Source organism: Hemitrygon akajei, chromosome 4, assembly GCF_048418815.1.
Source record: "Hemitrygon akajei chromosome 4, sHemAka1.3, whole genome shotgun sequence".
Lineage (NCBI taxonomy): Eukaryota > Metazoa > Chordata > Chondrichthyes > Myliobatiformes > Dasyatidae > Hemitrygon > Hemitrygon akajei.
Genome location: NC_133127.1, coordinates 197,897,628 through 197,918,183, shown reverse-complemented (window position 1 = coordinate 197,918,183; position 20,556 = coordinate 197,897,628). Strand labels below are relative to the sequence as shown.

The 20,556-nt window shown below is 40.1% G+C and overlaps 1 protein-coding gene across 1 annotated transcript in view; it reads right to left on the bottom strand.

Annotated features, from left to right (window-relative positions):
• LOC140726045 (uncharacterized) overlaps window positions 1–20,556 on the bottom strand; it is a 62,126-nt gene that overhangs the window by 27,123 nt on the left and 14,447 nt on the right. Inside the window, exon 2 of the mRNA XM_073041940.1 lies at window positions 64–190. Coding sequence (XP_072898041.1) covers window positions 64–151 — 88 coding nt within the window. The 5' untranslated portion in view covers window positions 152–190. The remainder of the gene's footprint in view (window positions 1–63; window positions 191–20,556) is intronic.

Sequence of the window (20,556 nt, the reverse complement as noted above, 5' to 3'; positions counted from 1 at the left end):
TGGTAACCGGAATCAACTGCCCTGTATTGACCTCTACTGATTGATATGATTGTATTCCAGTACCTGGGATCAGAGTGTCTGACCGGCAGTCGTACAGCATTCCCAACCGGAAAGGACGGCCCACAGTCGCCAGTTGCATGACCTCACTCATGACTGCAGCAGGAACTGGAGACTCGGCAACAACGGTGACCTGAAATCCAAGATATAGTTACATAGAAAATGCTGAATTCAGCCGGCACACATGGGGTAATGTTTTACACAGAAAATGCTGAATTCAGCCGGCACACATGGGGTAATGTTTTACATAGAAAATGCTGAATTCAGCCAGCACACATGGGGTAATGTTTTACATAGAAAATGCTGAATTCAGCCGGCACACATGGGGTAACGTTTTACACAGAAAATGCTGAATTCAGCCGGCACACATGGGGTAATGTTTTACATAGAAAATGCTGAATTCAGCCTGCACACACGGGGTAATGTTTTACATAGAAAATGCTGAATTCAGCCGGCACACACGGGATAATGTTTTACATTTTGATATATGGTGTCAGTGTCAGAATCAGGTTTAGTATCACCGGCATATGTCGTGGAATTTGTTGTTCTGTGGTAGCAGAACATTGAATTATAGAATAATAAAAACTGTAAATCACAGTGAGCATATATATAAAAAAAGTTAAATTGGCAAAATAAGTATGGAAAAGGAGACAGAACAAGCAGTGAGGTATTGTTCATGTGTTTAATGTCCATTCAGAAATCTGATGGTGGAGGGAAAGAAGATGTTCCTGAATAGCTGAGTGTGTCCTTCAGGCTCCTGTCCCTCCTCCCTGATGGTAGCAATGAGATGAGGGCATGTCCTGGGTTTTTATTTGTGAGTGTTTTTAATGAGAAACCAAATCTCCTCAAACTCCTACTGAAATATTGCAGCTGTCTTGCCTTCTTTGTAACAACAGCTTGTCACACATGTAGACCATTTATTTGTGCAGACAGGGTCTGGAATGTGGGCCTGAACTGTACAAGATGAAACTGAACAGGTTTTTGTTCCCCACTCTCTTTAAGCTTACTGAGTTTATTGGAACATCATTCACACTACTTGAACGTGGAATAAAGATTTTGGTTGTAAACGAGAGAAACAAAATCTGTTCATCCAGCACCACAAACATGCAAGGATGCCAGATTATCACAACTTGATATGTACAGGAATTGCTGAAAATTATGGTGAAAAATGGTAAATCAGAGATTTTGATAAACTGACACAGCTGATGCTGATCGAGCAGTTTAAAGGTTGTGTCCCTGAGGGTATGAGGACGTACCTGGACGAGAAGGAGGGAGAGACTCTGTCTGTGACTGCCAAGTTAGCAGATGAGTATGCCTTAACCCACAAGGTAAAATTTCCCCCAAATAAGAGCTACCAGAGAGGCAGAAGGATCGGTAGAGAAAGCCCACCGGCTAAGTCAGAGAATAAGCTGGGGACTACCGGAAAAGGCAGGGAGGAGGAAAAGCAGGCTGGCAGGAAGTTTCCTAGCTTCACGTGTTATAATTGTGGGAAAACTGGTCACATAGCATCTAAGTGCCTGGCTCCGAGGAAGGAGACAGGAAAAGGAAAGACGACAACCCCGACTGGTTGCATTGAGCCGGTCAACAGACCGATGAGGAAGGAGAGGGTAGATAGGGTCCAAGTTTATTTCAGAAGGGATGGTATCTGTGAAGGAGGGAGAAACACCTGTTCCCATGTGGATCTGGAGAGATACTGGGGCTGGTCAGTCATTGATCCTAAGGAAGGTGTTAGAATTCGGTGCTGAGACCGAGACTGGGGAGGTAAATGTGATAAAAGGTATCGGAAAAGGGACTGAGGCTGTACCTTTGCACAGGATATTTCTGAAATGTGACCTGGTATCTGGACCAGTGTTAATAGGGGTGCGGTCTGAACAACCGATGGACGATGTGGATGTCCTACTCGGTAATGACCTGGCAGGTGGGGATGTGTATTCAGCAGTGAAGCTGACGAGCAAGCCTGTAAGTGCTGGGGACTCGCCCATAGATCCCAAGATTTATCCCGCCTGCGCAGTAACTCGCAGCATGTCTAGAAAGGTGGCAGAGTCAGGCTCCAGTTTAAATGAGTCCGGCGTTGATTTAGCTGAAACCTTTTTACCAGCCCTGTACCGGGAGAGGTTAGAGGATGGTAAAGCGGAGAATAGTGGAGCTAAGGAAAGTAAGGGAGATGAAGCAGATTTAGTGTTGTCAAGGAACGGAATTTTGAACCTTGCCCATAAGATACCCCTAGGTGAACATTTTGGAATGAGGAAGGAATTTACGGAGGCACAGAGCCAAGATGAGAAACAGATGTGGCAGCTGGAAGGTCCAGGGTTGGACACAGATGACGTATCTAGCTTGACAGAGCTGTTTTCAGTTGAAGAATTTAAGTGTGTCCCCGATGATGTAAGAGCATTCTGAGATGAAAAGGATGCCACTACCTTGAGGGAGTCTGCTGGGTTAGCAGCCGAGGTTGTATTAGCCTGAAAGGTTGAGTTTACTCCGGATGGGAGTTGCCCAGAGAGTAACTGGGAGGATCAGGGGAACTTGGAATTTGAGACTGGGACAGGTATTGAAAGCCCAGAAGAGGCAGATGTCCAGTTTGCCTGTGTTCAGGTTGTTGAAGTACCTGTGGATTCACAGGGTACTGAGCCTTATGTTGAAACTCAGGAAAGGTCTGAGGTATCTGACTTGGTTAAAAAGGAATGCAATCCTTTTGGGTCAGATGGACTTGGTTCAGTGAGTAAGGGGTTAACCCTGGCACCAGTGGAAAGTGAGGATTCTCAGTCACTTGTGTTAGACAGTGTTCTAAAAGTTAATGATGAGATGAAAGCTGGTGATGTGAATATTATTGAAGGAAAAGGGAAAAGTATTGTTCCTAGACTTTTGAATAAGGAAAATTTAAAGTCTGGATTGGTTTTAGAAATAGTAACCATGCTGAAGGGTCAGTGGTCTGGTAACAAGGTGCCTGATAGTCTGTTACAGTTTGTTTTGAAATTTAAAGATAAACAACTTGGTGATGTTGTTCAAGTATGTGATTTGGAGAGGCAGAACTTGAAGTGTTGCTTTGACCAAAAGGGATCACCTGCAGGTGTTAAACTGGAAACTAATAGACTTAAAGATCTTGAAGATAAAATTAATGAGTTGTTTGGAAGTTCAGCAAGTGGGCTTAGTCTGGAAAACGTTAGTGATAAGCTAGCCCCTGTGCAGGGGGTCTGTGAAGGCCTATTCCAAACTGGTGAGCACGCTGATCACGTGAAGGTTAAGTGTTCTGTGTCGAAGTGGAAAAGAGATAATGGTTGACAAAACACCACTTTGAATAACAAGATCTGCTTCTGCAGGAATTTGATTTTTTTTGTAACAAAGCATGTGAATAATAAAAACAAGGTCATGGTAGATTGACTGACTGAATGTTAGGTTTAAAAGTGAAATATAGATTAGTATTTGTATACACTTCTGTAATGTGTTACATGGTAATCACACATGTATCTGTTTAACCTCTGTAATATACACATAAGTTAAAAGCTGTTACATTGTAGAAATGAATTACTGTCACCTATTCCGACGTCACAGAAGCCAGTGATAGTTCATACTGATCACAACCCATTGGTATTTTTTTAACTAACATGAAGAATAAAAATAGGCGGCTATGAAGTTGGAGTCTGATGTTACAAGAACTTGATATTAAAATCCAACATGTAAAGGGAACTGACAATGTAATTGCTGATTGTTTATCCAGGTGTTAAATTTGAAATTATATCTGTGTTACCCTGTAGGTTAGTGAATGCTTCTGTTTTATATTAGATTCTGTAATGTGCATCTATGTTTTAATTTTCATCCCCGGTAAAAATTCTTTGAAGGGTGGGGGTGTTATGTGTGCTGAACAAACCGGATGGAAATGGGGTCCAGAGCTGACCCCCCCCCCCCCCGGAACTATGCTGCTAATGAGAGAGAGAGAGATGAAGAACAGAGGTAGAGGCATCTGCTCTAGTTTGAGGACATGGACATATTGAGTTGATGGATGGCTGATACCCCGTCAGTGGGGATAAAAGACGGGTCTGCGGAGACACAGACGGACACACCAGTGGACACTGAAAGAGTGTTGTGCACCCACAGGAAGGTGGGGGCCTGGAGAATCGGTCTGGAGCACGGTGGATGAAGGCAGACTGGTGGGGACTTGTGTGTGTGTCCACCCTTGCCTGGGTGAGGAGTCCATCACTGAAGACTGGTCTAGCCTGGAACGGAAGGGTCATAACCGGTGACCCCAACGGTACAACGGAACAAGAAAACAACGGAAGGTTTGCCTGCTGCAGCTGCTCATCTCTTGTTCTCTCTCTCTCTCTCTCTCTCTCTCTCTCTCTCTCTCTCTCTCTCTCTCTCTCTCTCTCTCTCTCTCTCTCTCTCTCTCCAACATTGCAACACAACAACAACTACCTCAGCACGAACTGAACTGAACTCTATATTCACCTATGACAATTCATTTACCCCTAGACTTTGATAGAGCTTGGTTTTGATACTTATTCCTACACTTCCGTATTTATCAGTGCTAACCTGTTTTATATGTATATTCGCATTATTGATACTGGATTACTTGGTTTACTAATAAACACCTTTAGTTACAGTACCACCAGACTCCAACGTATCATTCCATTTCTGCTGGCTTGGTAACCCGGTCACGGGGTACATGACAATGCTACTCCACCTATGAGAATGCCTCCTCTCTCTATCTTTTATGGTTTTAATTATTCTTGTCATATTTGCTTCCAGTCTGTTGTATTCCAAGGAGAACATCCCAGCTTCGATATATATCAATGACCCTCATTCCTGGAAACATTCAGGTAAATTTCTCTTGTGCCTTCTCTGTAGCCTTCATATGATTCCCAAAGAGTCTCCCCCAGAACTGGAAGCAATTGTAGACAAACTAACATTTTATGGAGTTTCAGAATTATACCCTATTATGGCTATGTTTACAAAGCACAGCATCTTAAAAGTTTGGTAACAGGTCAAATCTACAATGTTTTACAAATTATGCAGAGTTCTATATTCCTTCTGGTGGCAGATGATGCACCAGTTGGTTGTCTCCTGATTGGTTGCTTTGGAGTTACATTACACTGATGGAGGCAATAAGCAGAGAAAGTAGAGAAAGTAGACTTCCAAAAATGTTTCAATACAGAACACGACCAAAACACATGCGTCGATGTGGCTGTCTCAGTTTTACATCTGTCATGCTGACTATCAACATTAGGAAACATTTTAGACTGTCTCTCTTTTGTCAGATAGTAACGATGTACAATTTTAAGTTGAATTAAAGAGTGATTGGCACAAATCCGCAACCAATCTTCTGTTATCAGGGTCATGTTAAGCTCTAAATATAAAATATGAAATATATGAAATACATATAAAAATTTTGGTAAAATCATCATTTTAACTGCATGAATTCGGCCAACTAATGAAAGTGTAGGTGGATTCCATCTACAAAATAATTGCTTCATAAAATCCACTAAAGGAACCAAATTAGCTTTATAAAGATCTTTATGGTTTTTAGTGATAATAATACCTAAATATTTAAAAGAGTCCGTAACTTTAAAAGGAATGTCATCATATATAGAAGCAGAATCATTCAGGGGAAATAATTCACTTTTATGAAGGTTTAGTTTATATCCCCAAAACTTTCCAAAATCATTTAATAGTTTCAATAAACTAGGAATAGATTCTTCAGGATTTGAAATATAAACTAAAAGGTCATCAGCATAAAGGGAGATCTTATGAACAGTCCCATTTATAAGAATCCCATTAATATCTTTAGCTTCACGAAGTGCAATAGCCAAGGGTTCCAGCACCAAATTAAATAACAAAGGACTTAATGGACATCCTTGTCTCATACCCTGTGAAAGCTGAAAAAAAGGAAATCTGCAATTGTTAGTAATAACAGTAGCAATAGGGCTTTTATATATCATTCTAATCCACTTAACCATTAAACCACAGAACCATAGAACATTACAGCACAGAAACGGGCCTTTCGGCCCTTCTTGGCTGTGCCGAACCATTTTTCTGCCTAGTCCCACTGACCTGCACCTGGGCCATATCCCTCCAAACCCCTCTCATCTATATACCTGTCCAAGCTTTTCTTAAATGTCAATAGTGAGCCCACATTCACCACTTCATCTGGCAGCTCATTCCACACTCCCACCACTCTCTGCGTGAAGAAGACCCCCCCCCCAATGTTCCCTTTAAACTTTTCCCCCTTCACCCTTAACCCATGTCCTCTGGTTTTTTTCTCCCCTGGCCTCAGTGGAAAAAGCCTGCTTGCATTCACTCTATCTATACCCATCATAATTTTATACACCTCTATCAAATCACCCCTCATTCTCCTACGCTCCAGGGAATAAAGTCCTGACCTATTCAACCTTTCTCTGTAACTCAGTTTCTCAAGTCCCGGCAACATTCTTGTCAAACTTCTCTGCATTCTTTCAACCTTACTAATTTCCTTCCTGTAATTAGGTGACCAAAATCCGCACACAATACTCCAGTCTCACCAGTGTCTTATACAACCTCACCATTACATTCCAACTCTTATACTCTATACTTTGATTTATAAAGGCCAATGTACCAAAAGCTCTTTTTACAACCCTATCTACTTGTGATGCCACTTTTAGGGAATTATGTATCTGTACTCCCAGATCCCTCTGTTCTACCACACTCCTCAGTGTCTGATGCACCATCAATAACTCTCTCTGAGACGTAAGAAGTGAGGTATCAGCTTTTATTGACTGGAAGAATGAACAACACTACATCCTGGGGAATGAGGCTGGGCAACAGGCCTCAGTCGCCTTTATACAGGGGTCTGTGGGAGGAGCCACAGGAGCAGTCCAGACAGGTATATGTATTTCACCACATTCACCCCCCCTTTGTTTTAAAAGAGTCCCCAGGTGGCGAAGTTTCTTACAAGTATATTTACAGGTTAAGTCTATCAGGTGGTCAAATCTGTCGCTGCGATCTACGTAGCTCCGGCTGCGATTGCACAGGTGCCGGTGGTGGTGATTGCACCGGAGACGGAGATTGTGCTGGTTCTGGCCCAACTGGAGGTGTCAGGGATCCCTCACGTGTGTGCGAGGCCCCCGGAATAGATGCGTATGAGATGCCCGGTACATGAGCGTCGTGAGGAGTCTGGGTGTGTGCGGTGTCACCTCGGGTACAGGGTTCATAGTTACCGTGGAATGTTCGGGGTAGTGGTCTGCTGCCCCGGCGGGCGCCAGGTCGCGGACAGAGACCGTGTCCTCCCGCCCATCAGGCAAGACCACGTAGGCATACTGGGGTGGGGGTTGGCATGCAGAAGGTGAACCCTCTCGACCAGCGGGGAGTATTTATTACTCCTCACATGTTTACATAGCAGCACCGGCCCCGGGGACGTCAGTCAAACTGGTAGGGTGGTAGGGTGGTCCCAGTGACAGACTTCCTGGGAAAAGAGAATAGGCGTTCGTGAGGGGTGGCATTGGTGGATGTACATAACAGGGAGCGGATAGAGTGGAGTGCCTCAGGGAGGACCTCCTGCCATCGGGAGACCGGCAACCCTTTTGACTTAAGGGCTAAAAGTGTGGCCTTCCACACTGTGGCATTCTCCCTCTCCACCTGTCCATTCCCCCGGGGATTATAACTCGTGGTTCGATTAGTAGCAATGCCCCTAGCTAGCAGGAACCGGCGCAACTCGTCACTCATAAAGGAGGACCCTCTATCACTGTGGATATAGCAGGGATATCCGAACAGAGTGAAGAGCTGGCGCAGGGCTTTTATGACGGACGTGGTAGTAGTGTCGGGGCAGGGTATGGCAAAGGGGAATCGCGAGTACTCGTCAATAATACTGAGAAAATAGACATTGCGGTCGGTGGAGGGAAGGGGGCCCTTAAAGTCAACACTCAGTCGCTCAAAAGGGCGGGTGGCCTTGACAAGCTGCGCAGTGTCAGGATGGTAGAAGTGCGGTTTACACTCAGCGCAGATCTGGCAGTCCCTGGTCATCGTCCTGATGTCCTCCAGGGAGTACGGCAGGTTCCGGGCTTTAACGAAATGGTAAAATCAGGTGACCCCCGGATGGCAAAGATGTGCATGAAGGGCATACAGCTGGTCGAGCTGTGCGCTAGCACACGTTCCCCGGGATAGGGCATCAGAGGGTTCATTGAGTCTGCCAGGCCGGTACAGGATATCATAATTGTAGGTGGAGAGTTCTATTCTCCACCGCAAAACTTTATCATTTTTGATTTTGCCCCGCTGTTGGTTGCTGAACATGAACGCAACCGAGCACTGGTCTGTCAGCAAGGTGAACCTTTTGCCGGTGAGATAGTGCCTCCAGTGCCTAATAGCTTCCACTATGGCCTGGGCTTCTTTCTCCACCGCGGAGTGCCGAATTTCAGAGCCTTGAAGGGTATGAGAAAAGAATGCTACTGGCCTGCCTGCCTGATTGAGGGTAGCGGCAAGCGCGAAATCGGAGGTGTCACTCTCTACTTGGAAGGGAAGGGAAGGGAAGGGAAGGGAAGTTAAAGCATGGAAACCGTTTTACATCTGGAACGGTTGGATTTGGACCCCCAGGACCCTGAAGCAGCTCTTGCCTTTGAACTCTGGCTTGCATGCTTCCAGTCAATAAAATTGATGCACCATCAATAACTCTCTCTGAGACGTAAGAAGCGAGGTATCGGCTTTTATTGACTGGAAGAATGAACAACACTACATCCTGGGGAATGAGGCTGGGCAACAGGCCTCAGTCGCCTTTATACAGGGGTCTGTGGGAAGAGCCACAGGAGCAGTCAGCAGGGGTCTGTGGGAGGAGCCACAGAAGCAGTCCAGACAGGTATATGTAGTTCACTACAGTGTCCTACCATTTACCTTGTATGTTCTATCTTGGTTTGACCTTCTGAAGTGCAATACCTCACACTTGTCCGCATTAAACTCCATCTGCCATTCGTCCAACTGGTCCAAATCTCTCTGCAAGCTTTGAAAACCTTCCTCACTGTCCACTACACCTCCAATCTTTGTATCATCAGCAAATTTGCTGATCCAATTTGCCACATTATCATCCAGATCATTGATACAGATGACAAATAACAATGGACCCAGAACTGATCCCTATGGCACACCACTAGTCACAGGCCTCCACTCAGAGAAGCAATCCTCCACTACCACTCTCTGGCTTCTTCCATTGAGCCAATGTCTAATCCAATTTACTACCTCTCCATGTATACCTAACGACTGAATCTTCCTAATTAGCCTCCCATGCAGGACCTTGTCAAAGGCCTTACTGAAGTCCATGTAGACAACATCCACTGCCTTCCCTTCATCCACTTTCCTGGTAACTACCTCGAAAAACTCTAATAGATTGGTTAAACATGACCTACCACGCACAAAGCCATGCTGACTTTTTCTAATAAGTCCCTGTCTATCCAAATACTTGTAGATCTTATCTCTTAGTATTCCTTCCAATAATTTACCTACTACCGATGTCAAACTTACCGGCCTATAATTTCCCAGCTTACTTTTTGAGCCTTTTTTAAACAACAGAACTACATGAGCTATCCTCCAATCCTCCGTCACTTGACCCATGGATATTGACATTTTAATTATTTCTGCCAGGGTCCCTGCAATTTCAACATTAGTCTCCTTCAAGGTCCGAGGGAATACCCTCCTCCTCTTTAATCTGTATACGTTCCATGAGCTCCCTACTTGTTTGCCTTGTTTCCATAGACTCCATTCCAGTTTCCTTAGTAAGTACAGATGCAAAAAAGCCCTTTTAATATCTATCCCATTTCTTTTGGTTCCATACATAGCCGACCGCTCTGATCTTCAAGAGGACCAATTTTATCCCTTACTATCCTTTTGCTCTTAACATACCTGTAGAAGCTCTTAGGATTATCCTTCACCCTGACTGCCAAAGTAACCTCATGTCTTCTTTTAGCCCTCTTGATTTCTTTCTTAAGTATTTTCTTACTCTTTTTATACTCCTAAAGCATCTTATTTCCTCCCTGTTGCCTATACATGTTATACATCTCTCTCTTCTTCTTTATCAGATTTCCAATATCCCTCAAGAACCAAGGTTCCTTATTCTTATTCACTTTGTCTTTAACCCTGACAGGAACATACAAACACTGCACTCTCAAAATTTCTCCTTTGAAGGCCTCCCACTTACCAATCACATCCTTGCCAGAGAACAACCTGTCCCAATCTACGCTTTTTATATCCTTTCTCATTTCTTCAAATTTGGCCTTTTTCCAGTTTAGAACTTCAACTCGAGGACCAGATCTATCTTTATCCATGATCAAGTTGAAAATAATGACGTTATGATCACTGGAACCAAAGTGTTCCCCTGCACACACTTCCGTCACCTGCCCTAACTCATTTCCTAGTAGGAGATCTAATATTGCATCCTCCCTAGTTGTTACATCTATATATTGATTTAGAAAACTTTCCTGAACACATTTCACAAACTCTAACCCATCTAGACCTTTAATAGTATGGGAATCCCAATCAAATTAAAGAAATAGAAGCTTCATAAAATGTGAGAAGTAACTCTCCTATCAAAAAAGAATCTTTAAGCATTTCCAACATATATGAAGAGAGCAATTTTTCAAATTTTTTATAAAATCCTACAGAATAAACATTCAGTCCAGGAGCTTTACCAGATTGCATTGAAAAAAAAACTTTCTGAATTTCACTTTCAGTCATAGGAGCATCAAGAGTTTGTTGATTGTCAACAGAAATTTGAGGAAAATCAATCTTTTGCAAAAAGGTATTCATGTTGGAAGAATCAACTGGAAACTGAGATTTATAAAGTTCCATATAAAAGTCTTGAAAAATTTTATTAATATCTTCATAATTGCATGCTAAACTATTATCTCCCTTACGAATGTTTAAAATTTGTCTTTTAGCTCTAGCTGCTTTTAATTGAGATGCTAATAGCTTAATATTATCTCCAAACACATAAAAATGACTTTTCAATTTAAGCAAATTACTTTCAATAGGATAAATTAATAATAAATTATATTGCAATTGGAGTTCACTCTTTGTTTAAATAAATCAATGTTAGGAGAGATTGCATAAATGTTATCCAAGTGTTTAATTTGTTTGGAAATCTTATCTAACTCTGTTTTTGTCTGTTTCTTAAGTTTAGCTGAATAGGAAATTATCTGACCGCGCAAATATGCTTTAAATGTGTCCCATATAATCAATTTCGATACATCTCCTGTATTGTTAAAAAGAAAAAAATCTTTTATCTGAGTCTCAATAAATTTGACAAAGTCCGGACTTTGTAATAAATTTTCTGGAGAATGCCAGGGCAAATTTGCAATAGCGACATCATTCAATTCAAAAGCTAAACTTAAAGGTGCATGATCTGAAAGAGCTATAGCATCATGTTCACATTTCTGGACTTTGGACAAAAATCAGGGATCAACTATAAAGTCATCAATTCTCGAATATTTTTTGTGAACGTGTGAAAGAAAAGAATAATCTCTATCATTAGGATGTAAATGTCTCCAAATTTCAACCAGGCCATAATCAATTAGAAAAGAGTTAATAAGTGATACAGAACAACTTGGAAGCTGCTGATTGGTTGACTCTTGTCAATCAAAGGATTTAAACAGCAGTTAAAATCACCACCCATTAACAACATATATTCATTTAAGTCCCTCAATAAAGCAAATACATTTTTAAAAAAAGAAGGATCATCTACATTAGGTCCATATAGGTTAACCAGAACAATGTTTCTATTACAAATTGTTCCTTTAACAATTAAAAATCTACCATTAATATCTGACACAATAACTTCTTGGATAAAAAGAAATTAGATTTAATAAAAATAATTACTCCCTTTGTTTTATTTTGACAAGTAGCGTGAAATTGAAGGCCCTTCCACATTTAAAAAAATCTATTTTGATCGCCCGTTTTAATATGCGTTTCTTGAACAAAAATTATATTGGGTTGGAATCGATTAATGACTTTAAAAGTCTTCTTTTGCTTAATAGGATGATTCTAACCATGTACATTCCAACTTATAACCTTTATCTGTTTAACTTCCATAAAAATTTTTTTATTTTACTTAACATATAAAAGAATGCATACTAGCGCAGGCTAACCAAAACTGGCAGTGATAAGGACAACCATACACAAAGTATGCATGCTCTGGAACTCCGTAATGGGAAAAAAATACCAAAAAGGAAACTAAAATTAATCTTACAATTGATCCTGTAAATCAAAACTAACCCCAATCCTCCCACCACCCCAAAAAGCCCAAAATTCGGCAAAAAAAAGCCAAAATGCTTCCCCATAGAATAAATAAAGAGAGAGACTCAGCGAGCTGCCCATTTTATAATAGTGGTTTTAAAAAGCTTTTCTTAAATCCTCCCCCATTACAAAAAAAGACAACATATGGCCCTAAAATAGAAAAGCCCTACAATAGAAAAACAAATACTTTGCTAAATATAAAAATCCTAACACTACAAAGCAACACAACACCATATCAAGTCATGTTAACTGGTTCTTCAGCCCACTTACAGGCCTTACTTCTAACTGATATATATGCAATTTAAATATCTACCGTAGATTCCGGATTATAAGCCGCTACTTTTTTCCCACATTTTGAACAGCTTTGAACTCTGCGGCCTTTAATCCAGAGTGGCTAATACATGGTTTTTTTTTCATGCCGCCTCGTAAACATTTTGCCTCATAACAGTAGACCAATAAAATTGATGAGTAGTTCACAGAGGTCCAATGAAATTGTACGATAAATCAAGCGCACTTTCACAATTAAATTATTGTAAATCAGTCATTTGTACTCACCCTCATCAACATGGAAAACACTCGAAGAAAAGCATTGTGCTGCCTTTATGGCAGTTACTTAGTTTATAATATTTTCGCTTAGTAATTCATTTGTTAGTTAAAGTTAGAAGTGTTTTAACTATATTTGTTTTCTGTACTACATCCCAGGATGCTATGACGTCACACCCGGTTTCGCCACGTCTTGTGGGATACCGGTTTGCGATAAACGGGAAGGTGGGGGCATTACGCGAGCTCATCAGACCCGAGCACATTAGACCCGATTAGACCCGATCGCGTTACGCGAGCTCATCAGACCCGAGCACATCAGACCCGAGCACATTAGACCCGAGCGAAAACGCTGCTTTTAAGTTAAAGGCGATCAATAACTTTTCCTGGTAGGCTGCAGTATATATATTTTTACCAGTCGCTAGGAGATATTGGAATGTTGTTCGTGCTGTTCAGTAAAAAAGTATATGCAACGTAATTTGTGTTACCGATACGTATGTATATTTAAAAGTAGCCGTATTACAGGCACGGTTCGAAAAAAAGCATTTGCAATATATATTTGTTTGTTACCATATGGATTTAATTAAAAGTTAAAAAATCCTCACGTGTAATATCTTTCTGTGTAAATATCTCATATTACAACGTGGGACACCTGCGGCCGAAAATCCGGTGCGGCCTGTACAAGTAAAAAATTGATTTTATTTCTAAAATTAGAGCCAGCGGCTTTTAATCAGGTGCGCTCTGTAGTCTGGAATCTACGGTATTTACTTTAATGCCTTCCATTACTTTACAGAGTATTATTGTACTGAAACAATGGAAACTGGTAAGGCGAGGTAATCATTAAAATATGGAACAGATTCCCAGCTGAAATTGTTAATACAAGAGGACACAATTTTACGGTGGTCAGAAGAAAGTATAGGAATCTCAGAGATATTTTTTCCCTAGACTAGTGGGTACATGGAAAGATCTACCATGGGTACTCATAGAGGCAGGCAGAACAAGAACATTCAAGAAGCTTCTAAACAGGCTCATAGTCAAAGACGAATAGAATTCTCTGGAGGACAGAAGCATTAAATTAATCATAAAATAAATAGAAAGGTAAGCAGAACAATATGGGCCAAAATGCCAGCACTGTTCTGTTTCTCTCTGCAACATCTAGCTCCCAATATCCAGCATAAAATTTCAGAGAAAAAAACGTTTATTCTTAATCCCTAAAAACATATTGGGAAATGCAAAACAATCTCCAAGGACGCCAAAGCTAAAAATTAAACAAAGAGAAAAATACTTATGTAATCTCTAGTGGAGAAAAATCAGCACCATTTTCCATTTAACTGACACGCCCATTGAAAAACTGTTTTTTAGAAAAAGCTAATTATCTATCGACTAAGCCCTCCCAACTATATATGTAAGAAAAAATACCTTATGAACTATGGAAACTATCACTTAATTGATAAAAAAGGGAAAATAAAACATAATAAAACAGATAATCAAACAGTCTATCCGTTGTCTTAATTCACTCAGTCGACCAAACAGATTTCGAAAAGTCATTTATCATTCACATCCAAAGGTTCACATCTTCTTTAAATGATCGATCAATCAAAGGACATCTTAAGCAAATCAAAATATTCAAAGCTTATCTTCTTTCCGAAAGAACAATTATTCAGCAGACCTAAAACAATTCAAACCCCAGCTACAGCCAGAATAGAGTTAACATAGTCCAATGCCTCTTTGGGGTCCAGAAAAACACGTGGATCGAATCTTTGGGAAATAATTTTAATCGGGCTGGATATTGAAGTGATGGAAATAATCCTTTATCGTAAGCTATCTTCATGGTTGGAACGAATTTAGACCACAAACCCATAACCTCCTGTGGATAATCTTCATAAAAGTGAAGCTCGGAACCTTTAAATTTAAAAACATTTTGTTTCCTTGCATATTTTATGATTCGGTCTTTAACTTTCAAATGAAGAAAGGAGACCAAAACTGACCTTGCCTCTCTACTTAGAATTTAATGATAATGGAGAGGTTTCACCTCCCATTTTATGGGATACTCTGAAGGCAGTCTTAAGAGGGAAAATTATAGCGATATCTTCATATAAGAAAAAAATAAGGAATAAAACATTAGAGGAATTACAAAATAGGCTGAAGGAACTAGAGAAAAAACACAAATTGAATTTGGCACAGGATACATTAGGGGAAATTAAAAGAATTAGGAATGAAATAAATAATTTGGCTATGCAAGAAATCAGGAAAAACTTAATGTTTCTGAAACAGAGACACTATGAAAGTGGATCGTAATCTATGACAATACTGGTGTGGAAACTGAAAAAAAAGATAGCAGAAAATACAATTCATAGAATTAGGGACCCAAGAACGAAAATAATTTTAAAAAAGCTAAGTGAAATTCAAGAAGCTTTTGAAGGGTTTTACAAAACTCTATATTCCAAAGTTCCAGGGGGAAGCATAACCCAAATTGACACCTTCTTGAATTCTCTAGAGTTACCCACTTTAAGTGAAGAACAAAATAGAATGATGACTGCTGACATAACTGAAGTTGAATTAAAAGCTGCAGTTAGTAGGCTTAAATTAAGCAAGTCATCAGGATCAGATGGGTATATGGCAGAGTGGTACAAAGAATTTAAAAATGAGTTAATTCCTGTTCCACCCAGTTGGAAGGAAGTGATAATCTCAGCTATACTGAGAGAAGGCAAGGATAAAATGGAATGCAGGTCATTTAGACCAACATCCATTCTTAATGTAGATTATAGGTTATTTACCTCCATCATGGCCAAACGATTAGAGGAGTTTCTACCCATACTGATACGTAATGATCAGACAGGTTTTATACAACAACGCCAGACTCAAGACAATATACGAAGGACACTTCACATTATGGATCATATACAAAAAAAAAAATAAAATCGATGCAATAGTGATAAGCGTGGATGCTGAAAAAGCATTTGATTTGGTTAATTGGAATTTTCTTTACAGAGTTTTACATAGATTTGGTTTCCAAGACACAATTATTAAAACTATACAGACACTATATGACAAACCTACTGCTAGGATTAAAATCAATGGATATTTATCAAATAGTCTTACCCTAGAAAGGAGCACGAGACAGGGTTGTGCATGGTCACCACTACTCTTCGTGCTATATCTGGAACCATTGGCTCACCTCATCAGACAAAAAGAAGATATCAGGGGAATTACTATTAAAGGGTCCGAGCATAAATTGGCTTGTTATGCGGATGACATTTTGATCTATCTAGGGCAACCAACATACTCTTTACCTAAATTGATGCAATCCTTTGAACAATATGGTCAATTATCAGGATACAAGATCAACATAGATAAAACCCAATTACTTTCATATTACTATAGTCCACCATGAGAAATTGAAAGTTGATACCCCTGGGTATGGCACACAGAGTCTTTCAAATATTTGGGCATCATTATGCCAAAAGATTTGGCAAAATTATCAGAATGTAATTATCAGCCTTTATATAGAAAAATTAAGGAAGATGTGACAAGATGGAACCTGATTCCTTTTTTCAGTCTCAGTTCAAGGATTGAGTCTAGTAAAATGAATATACTGCCCAGATTATTATATCTCTTTCAGACCCTACCAATAGAGATTAATCAAAATCAATTCAATGAATGGAACAAGATGCTATCAAGGTATATTCGGCTGGGAAAAAGGCCTAGAGTTCGTCTCAAAACTTTGCAATTAGCAAAGGAAAAGGGGGGATGGGGCCTACCTTCTCTTAGAGATTATTATTTTGCAGCACAGTTGAGAGCTGTGATATGTTGGTGTAACCCATCACATGACGCTCAATGGATAAACATTGAGGAGCATGTACTTCCCATCCCCATACAAGCAATTTTGGTTGCTAACAACCTGCAAAGGTACATAAATACTATTGATAACCCATGGGTGAAATTGACTCTTAAAATATGGAAAACTACTATAAAAGAATATAATCTAGAGGGAGATATTGCAATTCTTAAATGGTGTGCATATGACTCTGATTTTACACCAAATAAATTGGATGCTAGATTTAAGGACTGGACAGCTAAAGGAATAACAGTTCTTTGCAACATAATGAAAGAAGGAACACTTGTTCAGTTTTGAAATGCTTAAAGAGAAACACTTATTAGAAAAACAAGACTTTTATCGGTATTTACAGATGCGACAATATGCTAATAAGATGCTTAAAAATGTAACCAAGGCAAGTACATGCTTGATAGAGCTATTTAGAAAAGCATATAATTCAGATAATGGTAGTAGAATCATTTCAAGCATGTATAAAGGGTTGTCAAATCTTAAAACACATTCGACTTCATACATTAAAACAAAATGGGAGAAGGAAGGAGGGATAATTATATCTGAGGAAGAATGGACAATAATATGGAGGTATCAATGGAAGTGTACCAGTTCACAGAAATGGAGGGAGTTTGGATGGAAAAACTTGATAAGATATTTTATTACACCCTCTCAGAAATCCCATTATGATAGTAACCTCTCTGTTTGCTAGAAAAATTGTGGAAATCAAGATGCAAATCATTATCATATTTTTTGGGACTGCCCTGTTATCAAAAACTATTGGAGGGGAATACACAATGCCCTACAAGACATCTTTAAATGTGAAATACCCTTAGAGACTAAGACCATATATTTTGGATAGATACCTCAAGAATGCTTGAAAAGGGTTAAATATTTAATGAATATACTGTTGGTGGCTGGTAAAAAGACTCTTACTAGGAAATGGTTATCACAGGACAGCCCAACTTTAAATACATGGATGGAAATTACAATGGGCATTTACAAAATGGAGAAGATAACAGCATCTGTTAACCATACGCTGGAACAATTTGATTCATACTGGGAAAAATGGTTTAACTACATAATGCCTCATAGGCCTGATGTTATTCTCACAAATCAATGAATCTGTTGTAAAAGATCACTCCCTACTTGTACATAGTTCTTTCCTTTTGCTTGTTTTTTTCTCTCCTCTCTTTTCTATGTGTGTACCTCAGATAAATACTATGTGGAGATTTGTGATATATATGATTATATGATATATATGTACAATGTCTGAAATACATCTTATGGAAATGTTTGTTTTATGATGAACTTCAATAAAAAAATTACAAAAAAAAGAAAAAAAAAACAAAACTGACCTTGGCCTGTCTTGGCGAGGTGTCACAGTAAAAATTCTGTGTGCTCTTTCCATGTCGGGAGGATGAGATAAAATATCCAGAAACAGAGATTGAAACAGGTTAGCAAAATAGTCTAATAAATCTTCAGTCTCAGATCCTTCCTTCAATCCAACAATTCGAATATTATTCCGACGAGATCTTGCTTCCAAATCGATGATCTTCTTTTGTGACTTCTCCAAACGTGCTGACATTTCTGCAATTTGCCACTTCGCCTCTTTAAGTTCCGAATTCAGAGAGATAATGTTTTCCTGCACAAATTGAAAACTCCCTCTTTATGACTTCATCTCAGAAGAGGGAGCATCAAGTTTTACCGTGTTGTTGTCTACCTTCTTATCAAGACTCATCAGAGAATTTTCTAATTGCTCGACCCAAACTGGTGTTTCGTCCAACTTTTTCCCCTTTCCATTGCTGGATTCAGGAAGCTGCTTTCCACTTCCTAAAGATTGTGACATAATAACAACTATTCCCCTCTAAGATCTGACAAATAAAAGTTAAAAATTTAAAGTTTAAACTGGGGAAAAGGAAGAATTAATTGCAGCCACACAAATCTGTGCGTCACTCCATAGACAGTAGGCGAAGTCTCCCCATGGTCTCACTTTCAAAGACCCTTCATCTCATGTGCTCGATATTCATCATTATTATTATATTTACTCTTTTCTCTTTTGTACTTCCACAGATCGCTGTCTTTTGCACATTGCTTGTCATCCTGTTAGGTATGGTCTTTCATTCTGGTTTCTCAAGGTTGTATATGGTGACATCTGTGTACTTTGATAATAAATTTACTTTGACATTGTTAAACGTTTCAGTAGAAAAAAATGAAACAATAATAAATACAAGAAAAGCTGCAGAGGCTGGAAATACAGAGCAACACACACAAAATGCAGGAGGAACTCAGCAGGTCAGGCAGCATCTATGGAAGAGAGTGAACAGTCAACTTTTCAGCTCAAACCCTTCATCAGGACAATAATGATGCAGAATAAAGTGTGGAGAGTCCAGTGAGAGTCACCAGTGGGACAGAGGTTCTCCTTGAGCCCAGTTGTATGAGCTTTCAGGTTTCTGCCTGATGGGAGGGGGGAGAAGAGTGAGGGGATGTTCATGGACTGTTCAGAAATCTGATGGCAGAGAAGAAGCTGTTTCTGAATCACTGAGTAGGTTTATCAGGCTCCTGTCCCTCCTCCCTGATGGTGTTAATGAGAAAGGGAGGACACAGCTTGAGGTCAGGATTGAGCCCAGATGATGTGCACTGAGAGACGGCAGATCTACCGGCTGCTCGGCTGTGCCACCTATTAAAGGACATGTGGACAGGTACATGGATAGGAAGCTTCAGATGGATGTTGGCCAAACACGGTCGGATGGGACAAGCTTACACTCAGTGGCTAATTATCTTGGGTACTTTGTGCATTCAAAGATGCTTTTCTACACACCGCTGTAGTAATGTGTGGTTATTTGAGTTACTGTCACCTTCCTGTCAGCTTTAACCAGTCTGGCCATTCCCCTTGTGATGAGTCTCATCAATAAACATTTTTTCCCACAGATCTGCCACTCACAAAATGTTTTTCTCTTGTTTGTTTTTCACGCCATTCTCTGTGAACTCTACGGTCCTGAGCACGACAATCCCAGGAGATCAGCAGTTTCTTAGATACTCAATCCACCCTGTCTGGCACCAACAATCATTCCAAGGTCAATATCACTCAGATCATACTTCTTCCCGATTCTGACGTTTGGTCTGAACCTCTTGACCATGTCTGTGTGCTTTTATTCATTGAGTTGTTGCCACATGTTTGACTGTTAGATATTTGCATTACCAAGCAGGTGTACAGGTTTACCCAATAAAGTGGCTGAGTGTAGCTCATGGGTGAGTTGGTTAAAGGGCCTGTTTCCATGCTGAATTAATCTCTGGTTATCACTCAATTACAGTACCATTGATGTTAATGGTATAGTGAAAATAATGAGCCCATCTCCTATGTACCATACATTATGTTCAAGTTTAGTCTGAATGGAATGGTAAGGGAACAAGCGGTAAATAGGAACAAAGAGATTGCTGGAGATATCCCAAACCTGTGTCAACAGACGGAGAAACCTCATGGTTTCTGTCTGCAAGCATGCCAAGTTCGGAGACATCCTGGCTGTTTCAAAACACAAAACAAAAAAATAGGTACACAATGCTGGAAGAACTCAGCAGGTCAGGCAGCATCTGTGAGAAAAGAGTAGCCAACGATTTGGGCCAAGACCCTTCAACAGGAAGTTTCAATCTCTTGCTCCAAACCTGCAGCATCTTTGAATGCTCCTTGGCTTGATCGTTTCTAAACACCATTCCTTTACTCTTCTCCACGATAATCAGCCTCGTTGTTCATAGAGTCAGAGTCATACCACTTAGAAACAGGACCAGCATATCTACTGATCAGGGTTCAGTGATGGCCCAAGTGTAGAGGGAGAGATACAGACATGGATTGAGCAAAGATTCAAAAGCTTTGAAGTTAATTTATTATGAACCCT